At 35.7% G+C, this 15,419-nt stretch overlaps 1 protein-coding gene across 8 annotated transcripts in view; it reads right to left on the reverse strand.

The window, feature by feature from the left end:
• MINDY3 (MINDY lysine 48 deubiquitinase 3) overlaps nucleotides 1–15,419 on the reverse strand; it is an 89,497-nt gene that overhangs the window by 44,944 nt on the left and 29,134 nt on the right. For all 8 annotated transcript variants that reach the window (XM_051821431.2, XM_002717426.5, XM_070055448.1 and 5 more), the window contains 3 exons: nucleotides 14,843–14,916; nucleotides 13,944–14,023; nucleotides 1,739–1,809 (listed from right to left, as the gene is read on the reverse strand). In XM_051821431.2, coding sequence (XP_051677391.1) covers nucleotides 1,739–1,809; nucleotides 13,944–14,023; nucleotides 14,843–14,916 — 225 coding nt within the window. The remainder of the gene's footprint in view (nucleotides 1–1,738; nucleotides 1,810–13,943; nucleotides 14,024–14,842; nucleotides 14,917–15,419) is intronic.

Consider the following 15,419-nt stretch of genomic DNA (forward strand, 5'->3'; position numbering starts at 1 on the left):
ATTATTACAGAATAACTATTCATATGAAATACTATAAAAATGGGTAACTGAGGGTATGGTCAAGGAAGACTCTTTGAGGCACAATCTGAAGTACGACGTGAAGGGAAGAGAAAGGTATCTATGCAAAAAGTAGGGGTACAGCAAACTGAAAGCCTACTGGGCAGGAAGGTGCTGGGCATGTTTGGTAAAATGAAAGAACACCAGCAAGGCTGGGACACAGCATGGAGTAATGAAACTGAAAGGATCCAGTTCATTAGGTTCTTACTAGTGACGTGGCCAATGTTTTGAATCATAAAATCTGCACACCATACCCTTCTTCGAAACACTTGACCCAGGTTCAGGTACACATACATACATATACATTTACTTTTAGGACTGTGTGTGTGTGTGTGTGTGTGTTGAGGTTAAGGAACACAGTTTGATGCTCTGGTTGCCAGGCTCTCAGACAGCTTTAGCTTGTATTATTAAAGTCAATGAAAACAAAAGGGCTGCTAGAGTTTAACAATATCATCACTATTAATAAGTAAGATCAGGATGAATCCTATTTGTTTATCATACTCATATCATTCTTGTCCAAGTGTTGCTGTGAAAGAGAAATGATATCAGAAAAAAAAAGGAAACAAAGGAAGGAAAAGAATAAAAAGAAAAAGAGAAAGGAAAGGAAGGCAGGCAGAAAGCAAGGTAGAGGGGAGGAAAGAACAGGACATTATTATTGTGACTAAAAATAAGAAAGAAAAATTGTTATTATTGCTAAAAACAATCACCACCACCAGAACCACTGCCATAGGAGTGTTGTTGTAACTGAAAAATAAAATTAGACTAATTTCTTTCTTTATTCAAAATTATGAGATCTTGTTAAGTACAAATCATTAATATTTTAGTATTACCCAGTAGTCATTTCAGATTGTACAGGGAGGTAATAAAAGAGTTTTATTGCAGTTCCAAACCCTAGCACATGTGCTAAAGAAGTTGATGTTGTGAAATGTTTGGAATGTTTTAGTGTGAAATCATTTTTCAGATGGAAGAGTTAAAAGATAAAATTTCAGGTATTTTAGTCAATTCTCTTTTGTTGCCTTAATAAAATATTACCAGTTGTTTTTGTAAAGCATACTTTATTCATAAAAAAACACTACTTTCTTTTTCCTTAGTATAATATTTATATTCAGTAATCAAGGTCTCTATGTGTTGTACTGGGTTCACCCAACCAACACCACCCCCCAAAAAAGCAACACACTTGGCATAGGCAACAGTACAACGAACCAGGTATCCTTAAGAAATTTGTTTAGGGTAGTAATCTGGAAGGAAGTGAATAGAGTGGTTATGTAGTAATGGTGGTAAGCTAAAAAAGGAGCAAAAAAAAATCCAGAACAGTGGACATGTTAAATAAAAAATATCCAAAGTACCTTAAAAATCATTTTACCTTGGGGTGAGGGCTGTGGTTCAATGGGTTAAAGCCCCGGTCTATAGTGTTGGCATCCCATATGGACACCAGTTCAAGTCCCAGCTGCTCCACTTCTGATCCAACTCTCTGCTATGGCCTGGGAAAGCAGTAGAAGATGGCCCAAATGCTTAGGCCCCTGCACCTATGCGGGAGACCAGGAAGAAGCTCCAGGCTCTTGGCTTTGCATTGGCTCAGCTCTGGCCGTTGCAGCCATTTGGGGATGGGACCAGCGGATGGAAGACCTCTCCCTCTCTCTGCCTTTCAAATAAATAAATCTTTTAAAAAAATTACTTTTACCTTACAGTATCTTAAAGCTTCCATTAATGTTAAGAATCCCACAGCTGCTTGTTCATGTATACCAAGAAGTTCTGTAAAAAATTAAAATATAGCATTGTATTAGTATATATATATATAAATATGAAAAGTACTTTCATGCATATTCATGAGGTTACTTCAAAAGCTTGTGAAAAAGGATCAGATTAAAATATAAGCTTACTTTGGTGCAAAAAAAAATGTTCAACTATATACATTGTTTACTCATAATATGTGCTTTCCACCAGCTTTTTGAACACCCCTCATAAGCACAGATTCCAGATTTTTTGCATCAAAATATACTCATCGTTGAGTTCCATTTTCCATGACCCTTCAAAAATTTATTTATTTATTTGACAGGTTCAGAGAAAGAGTACTAGAATGTGTTCCCATCAGCCAGTTCACTCTCTGAATGCCCACTATGGCCAGTGAGCTGGAGCCAGAGCTGTTAACTCAATCCAGATTTCCCCTGTAGGTGGCAGGACTCAACCATTTGAGCCATCCCTGTTGCCTCCAGGATCTGCATTAGCAGGAAGCCACAATTAGGAGCTGGAGATGGGCAAAAAACCTAGGCACTTACATGGGATGTAGCACCTCAACTGCTAGACCAAATGCTTGACCCTTACTATACCACAACTTTAACTCAAAACTATACTTTGAAATTTCCCACACATTCATTAAGAAGCCGCATCAATTCTTCATGTAGTACTACTTATTCTAAAATGCTTTTAGATAAGGTGGATAAATCTGATACTTCAGATGTATATTAAATTTAGAAAAATTAATATTCAAGATTACTTTTAAAATAGAACAATACCATCCCTGAAATCTAGATAACTGGCAACAAAATAAAGAAAATGATATTCAATATCCTTGCAAAATGGTTAATTTGAACTAACTATGATTTTGAAAATCATAATGAACATGCTAATAAGTAGAAAAATTTGTCACTGGGAACAAATACAATACTTAAAACATGAAAATTTGATGCTATCCTTCTTCGCTGTAAATGAATACAGGGAAATGAATATTAGGGAAACAAAGATGGAAAGAAAATGGTCTCTGTCTTATAAAGTCTCAAAGGGAAACATGGAAAAAACATGTACTCTTCCAAATAAACACACACACACACACACACACAGTGGTATAAGAGCACCTGCTTACAGTGTTAGGGAAGGTCTACAGAAGTGGAAATATTTGAGTTGAATCCTGAAGCACATGTATGAATTTTCCAGGCCAAAAAGAGGATGAGATCAGAATTAAAACAGAGGAAATAGCAAAGAATGAGAAAAGTCACATATTGAAGGAATGAAGATTTGTCAAGGCTTCTTTAAACATTTCTGGCCTGGGAAACCGGATAAATATTTTTTGATTAAGTAAAAGAAAGAATCTGGAAGAAGTAGGTTCTGGAGTCAAGTGAAGAGAGAACATGAGTTTGGTTTTAGTTAGACAAGCTGGGCTGGAGGCACCTTTAGTACTTCTATCTAGAAGGGGATAAACTGGAAGTAAGGCTCAGGAACACAGGACAGCAAAGTCAGGACTAGATATGGAGATCTGGGAATCATCAGCATAGCAAAATCATGTATGTGGATAAGAAAGAACTAAGAATACGGAATAAAAGGATTTAAAGATTACTGTATAACAGAGAGAGAACTATGATAATGATGTCTTTTATGGACTACAGCTTTCAGCTAACTTATGATGAGTAGAACTATAACAATATATTTGGGTCCATGCATATCTCTAAAAAACATTTTTTTCTGGTTAAAAATTATCTCCACTGTGAACATAATGTATATATAGTTTTGCTTCCTTTTTACAATCTAGTCATGTTTCTACTATGCGGATATTATGTTTTCTTATCAAATAAGATAGTAGGGATATTAACCCCTACTTTGTTGTAAATATTTTACTATAACAACATCTAGATTAATCTTTTTGGGTTTTTAAGTTCAAAATTAATAAAAGGTATTCAAATCACAATTTGTATTTTATCGCCAGCTTCTTACAGACACAAAAGGGTTGTGGTTTAACACTCTTGGGTTTACAAGACCCTCTTTCAGAATACATGAGATCAAAATGATTTTTCTAATCACTCATAATTGTCGGGTTTAGCCTTAATTCTCACTAGTATACAGTGGAGTTTTACAGAGGTTACATGTGTTACAGAGCAACAGATTGAATTCATAAGCAGATATGAAGACTCAGTTGTACACTTGTACTACTGGTAAGCCAGACATTAAGGAGATTTGCACAAATCTTTTATAATGCCATTCTACTATTTTTTGTTTTGGAAAATAGTTTTATTTAAATTCAACATTGTTAATGCAAGGGTACTTCAAAAGGTTCATGGCAAAATGGAATTAAAAGTTAAATTCTGGTACAAAAAATGTTGAAATCCCTGCATAATTTTTTAGAACATGCATTTTTTTCATGAGCTGTTTGAAGACTACTTGTATGTATGGATTTCAAAACTGTTCAGCACCAAAATAAACTTCTCTAATTCCATTTTCCATTAACTTTTTAAAGTATTTGCATATTTACAACTAACAGACATATTATTGTCACATTAAAAATTACTGCATATCTTTAAAAAACTACATATTTTAAAAATTTCTCAGTCTGAATTTATAACATGAAACTTATTAGTCATGGTTTGCTTATAGTGCATGTAGGTAAATCTCTTTGGGAACCTCAGTAATTTTTCAGAGTATAAATTAGGGCAAGACACCAAAAAATGAGAACTTTGGGTAAGAGCATTCAAAGGAAATAAAATAGAAATGGGTTAGTTCTGTAAGCCTTTTTCTTCCTTTCTGAAATGTAAGAAGCACTAAACATTTTTATGTTCTAAGAATACAATGTTGGGAAATATTTTCACAATTTAATTTCTAAAATGAATTACCACCACCTAGTGTTACAATTAAATACTACATTATCTATTACCTTGGCATTTTAAACAAATGCCTAGAACAGACTATTTATCTCATTTAACTAAACATAGGACAGTAATTATATGCTTAGGCATCTAGTTTGGACAGTAACATTTTAAGAATGTATTATATCCATTTCCAGAAACAGAATATATACTTAACATTTTATTCTCCTTTGAAAGGTAAATGGCATCAAGAATATTTTTATAGCGAGTTATAATGCACTGAGGATACAATAGTCTCACATTATAATTTACAGAATTTGTATGAGCCTTTTTCAGTAAGTGTCAAGGTCTATTTACATTTTCAGGAAATAATGATCATTTTATGATCATCTTAAAAATTTAATTTCTCAATATTTGCTTTTTAACTTACAGAAGAGTGAAACAAACCATGAAGACTCATCCAATTCTTGACTAAGTTTCCAAATATGCCACACTAATGTATAACTAGATAGCACCAAAGAAACAGGATTATATTCCTTGGCCTAAATATAATACCTGTTTTTATCTTTCTAATCCACAAATGAAAGCTATACATTTTTATAGTGCAGAACATGATATTTGAAATCTACATACTTTGTAGAATGGCTAACTATATGCTAATTAACGTGTGTTACTTCACACACTTATTGCTTGTGGTGGGTACACAAAATCTATTTTTCTTTTTAATTTATTTGAAAGACAAGAGTTACAGAAAGAGGTAGAGACAGAGAGAGAGGTCTTCCATCCACTGGCTCACTTCCCAGATGGCCGCAACAGCCAGAGCTGCGCCAATCCGAAGCCAGGAGCTTCTTCTGGGTCTCCCACGTGGGTGCATCTTCCACTGCTTTCCCAGGCCATAGCAGAGAGCTAGGTTGGAAGAGGAGCAGTGGGGACTAGAACCGGCCCCCATATGGGATGCCGGCACTTCAGGCCAGGGCTTTAACCCACTGTGCCACAGCACCGGCCCCACAAAATCTACTTTCTAAGTGATTTTCAAGTATACAGTACTTTGTCTTTAAGTATATTTACCATATTTACAATAGATGTTGAATTTATTCCTTCTAACAGAAATTTTGTACCTTTTGACCAACATCTCAATTCTCCCCTTCCCTGCCTCCCATAACCACCACTCTACTCTCTGCTTCTATGAATTTGCCGTTTTTAGATTATCTTATTATATTTTATAATTTACTTTGTTTTCTTGACCTTTCATTTAAGATCATTCATTAGTCCCCATCCACCAGCATCTTGCTTAATTCAATGATATCAATTGTGTACATATATAATATATATAATGTGTATGTGTGTGTATATTTATATATATATATGTGTGTGTATATATATATATGGCTGTTTTATAGTTTCCTCCTCTCGCCATTGACTACAGAAGTTTCTCCTGACCTTTCAAATTTGATGTTGACATGGAAACAAAGTAACTGTACTACAGTTATTTAACAAATGCATCCTGAGTGCCAAGTATTAAAAAAGAACAATATTAAGCATAATGCAGGAAAATAAAGCTACCACAGAAAAGACCAAGATAAAAACACAGATGACCAGATCCTCTCAAAGGTAGATTAACAGTGAACTGTAAGAGGACAAGGTAGGACGTATCATGAAAGTCAACTGCTCAGAGGTAGGATAGATCACTGTAACTGTGAGAATCACAAGTTCTCTTGGAAGACACAGCATCTGAAGTGGGTACTGAAGGACTGGGAAGACATAATAGAAGAGATACAATATGGGTCTTCAGGCATAGAACTAGCACAAACATGAAAAAAAAAGTAGCTTAATTTTGTTCAAGCAAAATGAATTCATTATGGTTGAAAAAGGAAACTAGGTTGACAGTATATAGGATCTGAGTAAATAAAGTAAAAAAATCTGTAGTTAAAAATGAAAGTTTTTTTTTTTTACAAGAATGTTAGAATAGATTAAAAGCCATAAAATACTGAGATAAGCTTGGGTATCTCTCTTATAGATAAAGGAACCTACAATTCGAGCCATCAAATCTACTTTTGATAGTGAGGAGCTTTGTAAGCCTACTTACTGGTTGTCTCTTTTATTCCTAAGAAGTCAACTTGCTAGAGTGGCATCCAGCTAGGGTTGTCACATTTAACAAACTAAAAAACAAACAGGGTGCTCAGTTAAATTTAAGTTTCAGAAAAACTTTTTTTCTCCAGTATAAGTTATCATATATTCCAAATTTAATACAGGATATACTTATACTAAAAAATGATTGTTTTATCTGAAATTCAAATTTAACAGGTACACCTGTATTTTATCAGGCAATCTGGTAACAGCTAATTGAATGTATCTTTTTAAGTAATAACGTTCTGGAAAAATAGCATTTAATACTTTCTCATATTGACTTTGATTAAATACTGTATTTTTCAAATACGCATAACAGCCAATTAATTACAACATTTTAATTATTTAACATTAAGGTTTCAAAAAAATATTAACCTTAAAAAAAAGTTTAGATTTTCTTTCTTCTCTCATAATTGAGCTTTTATTGGGACTAAGAATCCCTACAAAGACATTTCAATTTGTATATAATTCTTCTGTATTGAAAATCTAAAAAGCCATATATTGTGATTTTTTTCAACTTATTCCAGTTACTTTCCAGCTTCAAATTTGGAGGAAAGAATTCCTTGAGAGTATAAAGTACTGATATCTTTAAATGTTGATAAAATGCAACATAAGTCCCACTAACCCACGATTTAATATCAGGTACACTACCTACACAAATTTTCAGTCTTTCATATCACATTAGCAAAATTGTTAGGAAAGCTCAAGTACCACAACCAAAGATGTCACAGAGTGCACACAATTCTGACAGGGCAACAATCAAAGAGTAACTTTCTTTAGGAAACAATTCTACTAAACAACAACACAGAAGTAACTGAAAATGTTCAAGACAGATCAATTGCACAACTGACTCCAAACTGCCTTTTAGTATGCTTTGCATCACAGGTTATAACAACTGCCCCTTCCCCCAGCTATGGAATGCTAAGCTGACAAAGCCTCCCATAATTAATATCCCACTATTTTCTGGCTGCATCCAAAAAATAAGCAACCAGCAAATGATTTCACCTCTTAACAAAACTCATTTACACTTGAAACGTGGGAAGACATGGGATTACTTTCTTAAATAATTTCTACAGCTACTAAAAAACTTGCATTTAGGAAATAGCTGATTCCTCTGGAATGTACACCAAAGGAGACAGAGGCAACTGACATGACTTACAAAGTGATATTAATCAGACATAGATGCTTTCTCTTCTGCTTCATCAGATTCTTCTTTTTCCCTGTGTATCATGAGTTCATCAACTATGAATTAATTACAACTGATGGTCTGCAATATTGATTTCAATTTTTAAAAAAAAATAATCTCTGTTTCTGAATCATAAGAGTTGACATCTCTATTCTAATCCCAAGAAATGAAGAAAATATTAAATATCAAATATACAAAATAATAAATATACTTTACATACAAAAATAATGAATATAAAAATCCTGAGAAATTCCTTTAAGATAGAAAAATGACCATAGAAAAGTTGATCCACAGAAAAACAAAATCAAAGAAAACTTCAATTCAGAATACTTGTAGAGGTATAAAATGAAGACAGATGGCAGGTTGACAGGGGATAGACCACAAAAGAATTTGAGAGCCTAGATAAGGAGTTTAAATTTTATTTTAAGTACATGGGGAATCCAACCAACAAATGATTTTAAGCAAGAAAGAAACATCACCTGACTTAGTTTAAAATTACCACACTAGCCCCTGGGAAAGATAGAGAGTGAGCAAGAATATACTTAGGGCAATTAGTTCTTTTTAAGTTTATTTCTAGTCTCCTGCAGAAGGGAGAGTTAGTTTTATTAGCTACAGCAGAATAAAGTAAATAGATCCAGAATTTATATGATATACATGATAAACACTAATTTTTACTAAAGCACATTCAAAACAATATATAGAAAGAATGTTGTAAAGATAATTTCTTCAAAATAATCTACAAATTTAACCTGAATCCAAATCCTCACATATTTCTGAACACTGGAACTTATAAAGCCATGAAAAAAGTTCAATTGAAAGATAATATAGAAAGGACTATAAAAATTTGAAAAAAAATACAGTATCAAGAAATATATGACAATAAAATCAAAATGTAGTTTTGGCATAACAACTCAAAAATCAATGGAATAAAGAGCTGGAAAAATGACTCGTAATTATGGGAAAATGTTTTTTGATAAATGAGGTATTTCATATCTGTGGAGAAGTGACTAGTATTAGGACATAAGGAAAATTCTTCGAAACACAGTAGAAAGGTAGATCTTTACCTCATACAATCCATAAATAAATAATTCAAAAGATTAAAGAGCCAAACCAAAAAACTCACAAAAAAATTACAAGGAAACACTAAGAGCCAGCATGGTGGTACAGCAAGTTAAGCTGCCTCCTGACACACCAGGATCCCATAACGGAGGACTGGTTTGAGTCCCGGCTACTCTGCTTCCAATTCAGCTACCTGTTAATGCGCCTGGGAGGCAGGAAGTAACAGTCCAGTTACTAGGACACTGCCACCCATGTGGGAGATCTGAATGTAATTCCTGGCTCGTGGTTTTGGCCAATCCCAACCCCACCAGTTGCAGCCATTTGTGGAGTGAGCCAGCAGAGGCAAGATTCTTTCTGTCTCTCCCTCTTTTTCTGTCACTCTGCTTTTCAAATAAATAAGTAAATGAACAGATTTAAAAAAAAATCTATAAGCTTTTTTGGTTGGATTCATTCTACATTAATCGTACTTGACCTCATCTAAATTCTGACAATTGCACACAGTACTTTTTTTCATAATCCCTTTCTTCTTTCTTAAATTAGTTGATTCAAATCCTTTCTCTAACCTCTGTCTACTTAATCACAACAGACTTCAAAAATCTCGAGGGCCAGCACTGTGGCATAGTAGGCTTCTGCAGCGCTGGCATCCATATGGGCACCAGTTTGCATCCCAGCTGCTCCTCTTCCAATCCAGCTCTCTGTTGATAGCCTGGAAAAGCAGTGGAAGACGGTGCAACTGCTTGGGCCCCTGCACCCATGTGGGAGACCCTTAAGAAGGTTCTGGTTTCTGGCTTTCGATCAGCCCAGCTCCAGCTGTTGCAGCCATTTGGGGAATGAACCAGCAGATCAAAGACTTCTGTGTCTCTCCCTCTCTCTGTAACTCTTCCTTTCAAATAAATAAATCTTTAAAAGGAAAAAATCTTGAGAGTTTTCTCAATTTAAATCTTATACTTCAAAATGCCTTGCTCCTTCCTCAGCACATTATTCTTTTCTGTTTTAGGATTATGCATCTTCCCAAGTTCACTGTACCCTGGATTCCACTTAGTGTCTCCTCTATTAATGGCAGCTTTTCCCTGGTCTACTATTTAGGTGACTGCCAACTCTTAAGACAAAAAATCTATGTATACCAATGAACAAATGTTCATTTACAGGGCCAGCGCTGTAGCATAGTGGGTAAAGCCGCCACCTGCAATATTGGTATCCCATATGGGCACTGGTTCAAGTCCCAGCTACTCCACTTGTGATCCAGCTTTCTGCTGTGAAATGGGAAAGCAGTAGAAGATGGCCCAAGTCCTTGGGCCCCTGCACCCGTGTGAGAGACCGGGAATAAGCTCCTGGCTTCGGATTGACGCAGCTCCAGCATTGTGGCCAGTTGAGGAGTGAACCAGTGGATGGAAGACTTTTCTCTATCTCTGTCTGTGGGCAACTCTGCCTTTCAAAGAAATAAATATTTTTTAAAAAAATGCCCTACCTCCCTGTTTCAAATACAACCCGTACTTTCCTCAAAAAGTTCTCGTCCTTATCCCATTTAGTTCTATTAAAATGTTAACTTCTACTTGTCTGATAACTCCAACAGAAATATGAAAAGAAAAGTTTTCACCTTCTTCTGGATGAATGATATTTTATTTCAAATTCTCCATTATACCTCGCATCATAGTTATTTCTGTACATGTTCATGTTTCCCTAAACTAGGAGTGTTACACTTTTCCGTGAAAAGTGGGCCTATGTTGCTGTGGATTTGTTCTGAGAGCAGGAGCGTGGTGGGGACAAGAGGCACGGAGTCAGCACACAGATCCCAGGAGTTAGGTGAAAGCGGGCCAGAGGTGAGCAGCCCGCAGACTTGTTTATTTCAGTTGGTACAGCAGCTTAAATAGCCAAGGCAGCCAATCTGGTCAAGAGGTGGTCTTAGCCCTAACCAATTACAGCCTATTGCCAGGCAGTTTCCAAAGCCATCCAATCACAGCCTGTTGCCAGGCAGGCTCTGTTGCCAGGTGGTTTCCCAGGGGGTTTCCGAACCCATTCCCGAGAAACTGATGCTAGCTTGCCAGTGGCCATCTTGGCATGGCCTTTTCATTCCACCATACTTCCCCCTTTTCATTTCTATTTGAGCAACGGGAGGCATGATCCTTGGCCATACCATTGTTGACCCCGTTTCCATGTGGTCTCCATGTGCAGCTGTGCCTGTCTTAGGTTGTCCCCAGGGGATCTTACCCGTCGTTGACTAACCAGCCCTCAAAATGGGAGACCACAGGAGTGCTTGCTCAGATAGGGGTAGGAATGAGGAACAATGGTAATCAGGAATGGCATGACTGCACACAGGCTGTGGGCCATTTGAGTGGCTGACCAGAGATAGTGGGGTATAAAACAGTAACGGATGTGGCTATGGGCAGTTTCTCAGGGTAGGATGATAGGGCAGGTGCGTCTGCTAACAAGGCAGACTCTCAGTCTTGTTCAGCTGGTTCTGGTTGGCTGTCAGTTGCAGGCTTGATGTTTCTGGCTGGTACCCAAATGGGCTGTTCCACATTCTCTGGAAAGACACAAGACTATCCTCGGCCCTTGGTTAGCAGAAGGTGTGGCCCCTTCCATTCTCCTGTCAGGGGGTCTTTCCACCTAATCACAGGGGCTGGGGTCTGCGATGGAAAGGATCCCCAGTGTTTATAAGCTGGGATGATTCCTTGGGAATCAAAAGAAAGAAAATTAATAGTGAAAAGGACCTCAGTCAAAGCAAGCAGTTTAACTTGCTGGGCCACTTTGCCAGGCCCAAACTAGTAAATCTTTAATTATAACTTTCCTTTCCATACTATATACTTCTGTTATACAACAGGAAATAAGTCTAATAAATGGTGGATGAGTGTAAAGATTTTTAAGACTGGTGATTGAAAAAAGACTGAACTTCAAGTCAACATCCCTAATGATTGAAGGGAAAAATACAAGAAATATACCCTATTTCTTTTTATTTTCCAAGGTATTAGCCCAAAGTCATTGCTTAGTTGTGATTTTTAAAGTATCTTTAAGAAATATATCCACAGCAGATGATAGCCTGTAAGGGCAATATTCAAGAAGGGCCTAAAAGCCTATGGGAAGCTGGGTGAGGAAAAGCCTAGGAAGAGGAGTATTCTGGTTTGACAGTAAGTAGTGTTTGAGAGAACCTAGAGAATATGTAGAAAGATGGACCATGACAGTAGCAGCAAATGCCACAGTAATACACAAAAGACCAGGTAGAAAATGTTATACCTTAGCACACGAGAATGAGCAAGGGATTAGACATTTCAACCAAAGTTCAGCGAGATATTCCTTTCTAACCATCTGAGATGATAAAGATACCTCAGGCTCCAGAAACCACCAGGAGAGAGAAAGGGGGAGCAGTGAAAAGGGGAGACCAAAAATCCTGCCTATTACTCAGAAGCAACTACGATACCACTAACTGGCAGGATTAAATGCTTTCTGTTATCAATCAGATTGAGGGTTCAAGAAAAGGATGAGCTCAGCAACAAAACAGAGCAAGAAAATGTGCATAGTTTTTAGTCCATAAATGTCACTAGGTTTTGCCATTTACCAGAAACTAGGTTCTCACTCTAACCATACCAGTAAGTGAATAATATTGCATATGTTACCTAACACAAGGAATAAAGTCAGTTCTTGAATTTCTTATTAAACAAAATGCAGATTTGAACTGAGCTATGATCCTTTTTGATTTCCATTAAGTTACTAAATTTTTCCCTTAATTTTATAGCTTTTCATGTTTCTATTACATAGCTTGAATTTGAGAAAAATTAAAATTTACCATCAAGAATTACTTAAGCTTATTTGATCTATCATTTATTTACAGTTTTATCTAATTATCATTTGGAAAAAAAAACAAAGAATAAATTTGCCTGTGAGCTATGTCCTATATCACACATCCAATAGAAGTTCAATGAATATTAAATGAATGACTTTAGACTGACATATAAACTGAAGGGAATTTTATTTAGAGTTAACACGTGCCAGCTTCAGTTAACTGAATGGATTGGCCAAAATGTGTTTCACATCAATGTCCCTGGCTAGAAAAAGGAAATAACTGAGACCAGAAGGGGAAGTTGTGGTGGAAGGGTTGATAGTTAAAAAGTCCCAGACAATATTAAATTTCTCAGAATTTTTAAGGAAATTACGCACTTTTAAAAGTAACAGAAGTAGGCCAGCGCTGTGGCTCACTAGGCTAATCCTCCGCCTTGCGGCGCTGGCACACCGGGTTCTAGTCCCGGTCCGGGCGCCGGATTCTGTCCTGGTTGCCCCTCTTCCAGGCCAGCTCTCTGCTGTGGCCAGGGAGTGCAGTGGAGGATGGCCCAAGTGCTTGGGCCCTGCACCCCATGGGAGACCAGGAGAAGCACCTGGCTCCTGCCATCGGATCAGTATGGCGGCCGCAACGCGCCGGCCGCAGTGGCCATTGGAGGGTGAACCAACGGCAAAGGAAGACCTTTCTCTCTGTCTCTCTCTCTCACTGTCCACTCTGCCTGAATAAAAAAAATGTAACAGAAGTAAAAGCCACTAAACTCTCAAAGCAATGATTTCAAATAAACAATACCCTAATAATTCTCAATTTTAAGCAAAGAATGCAATACAATCCCTGGATTAATATATACTATGTTTATATATAGTAAGACGCCAATTTATTACTTTTTCTAAAGAAGACAGACCTACAATCTCCATTTTATCCTAGAGAAAATGACAGGCTTGAGAAATTAAGTAACTTGACTGAAGTCATACACTTGGGATTTGAATCCAAGACTGTCTGGCTCCACAAACTACATCTTAGTGTTATGGTATTTTGGAAACTGTACAGAATTCTTCTATTTTAAAGTGCTTATTTCAATATCCAAGAAATATACAACCATTTACTAGATGACTAACAATCAACTATATTCTACTGAAACATTAATCATAAAAGAGATAAAGAATATACTTACTCATTCCTGAGCATTCTCTATCACCATCCCATACATTAGAAACAGCATGTCCCGTCAGTAGGAGGTTAATCAAACTTTGACTATCAATAAAAATTAAAAACCACTTAAAATATGAATAAAAGTAGCTTTCAGATCAACTAATTGTTATAAGGATAAAGTAATGATTTTTTTTACATTAAATTATGTTTTTTAGAAAACAAAGGGAAAATCTGACATCTTCCAGTGTATGTATAAGTCTTTGCTAAATGTATCACCAAATGTATCATCAGAATGATATCTATTGCTCCATGTATTTGTATAAATTTAACAAGTGTACTCAAGATACTGTATTTAAATAGATTAAGAAACATTACATAGAATACTTTAACATTTATAAAGCGTCTTTAAAATGTATACATAATTATTAATAATGTTTTGTCTTTGATGTAACATATAGGAGTTTTAATCTTTCAAGCAGAAAGGTCTAAAAAGAAGATCCATATAATACAGAGCATTAATTATCACTCTTTCTTTGATTTTTAGTAAAACATAGCTATAAAAAGCTTCAGAAGGGCAGATCCAGAGGAAAGGGGGAATTTATTTTCTCGTAAGCAGTACAGTCTTTACAAATAGATAAAGATATACTTATTTATAATTCAAAATGAGTTAATTTCATCTTTCAAAAAACTTTTTAAGCAGAATACTAAGGCAGATGCTAAAATACCTTACCACTGTTATCTTAAAATATTTGCCAACAAATGCAATATACTCAAAAATCTAAATTTAGAAGTTAGCATTTCATACATAAAGCTAAGAGTGCAACAGCACTGACAAGCAAAATTATCTGATTCAGTCACATTTTATCTTAAGTTCCTAAAAACTAAAGCCCACATAAGAAGTAACAGACTTCAGTTAATTACCTGCCATGTCCATATACAGGATCTATTAAAGGTTCACTTGCATCTTCAATTTCATTTTTTATGTTTTCAATACCCTAAAGAAACCAAGAATTCATTAGCTTATTTTAGGAATAAAAATTATGGTAGCTTTTAAAAACTGACCAGTTCATATATAAATTAATTCCCCCAAAAATATGTTTTTAGTTTTTCTCTCATGAGATCTATATAAAGAACACAAATGGACTGCTTAGTAATAGATCTAATGGTAATTACTTGGGTACAACAACAGGAGAAAAGAGCTTAATAGAGCAGTTAATATTCAGTTATCTTTAGATTCAATTAGACATATGATAGTAATTTAAGAAGCTTGTGGAAAATGAAATTAAAGTAAGTTTATTTTGATGCAAAAAATTTTGAAATCTATTCATATAGGGGGCCTCCAACAATTTCTTGGAAAATGCATACTATGAAAAAACTGCATTATTTCAAAAGTTTTTGCGTACCAAAATAAACCTACCTTTTAATTTCATTTTTAAATGAGCCTTGTAAAATACATTCATACACAAAAGCTATAGCTGGTATATAAGAAAATAGAAGG

This window comes from Oryctolagus cuniculus, chromosome 13 (genome assembly GCF_964237555.1).
Source record: "Oryctolagus cuniculus chromosome 13, mOryCun1.1, whole genome shotgun sequence".
Classification (NCBI taxonomy): domain Eukaryota; kingdom Metazoa; phylum Chordata; class Mammalia; order Lagomorpha; family Leporidae; genus Oryctolagus; species Oryctolagus cuniculus.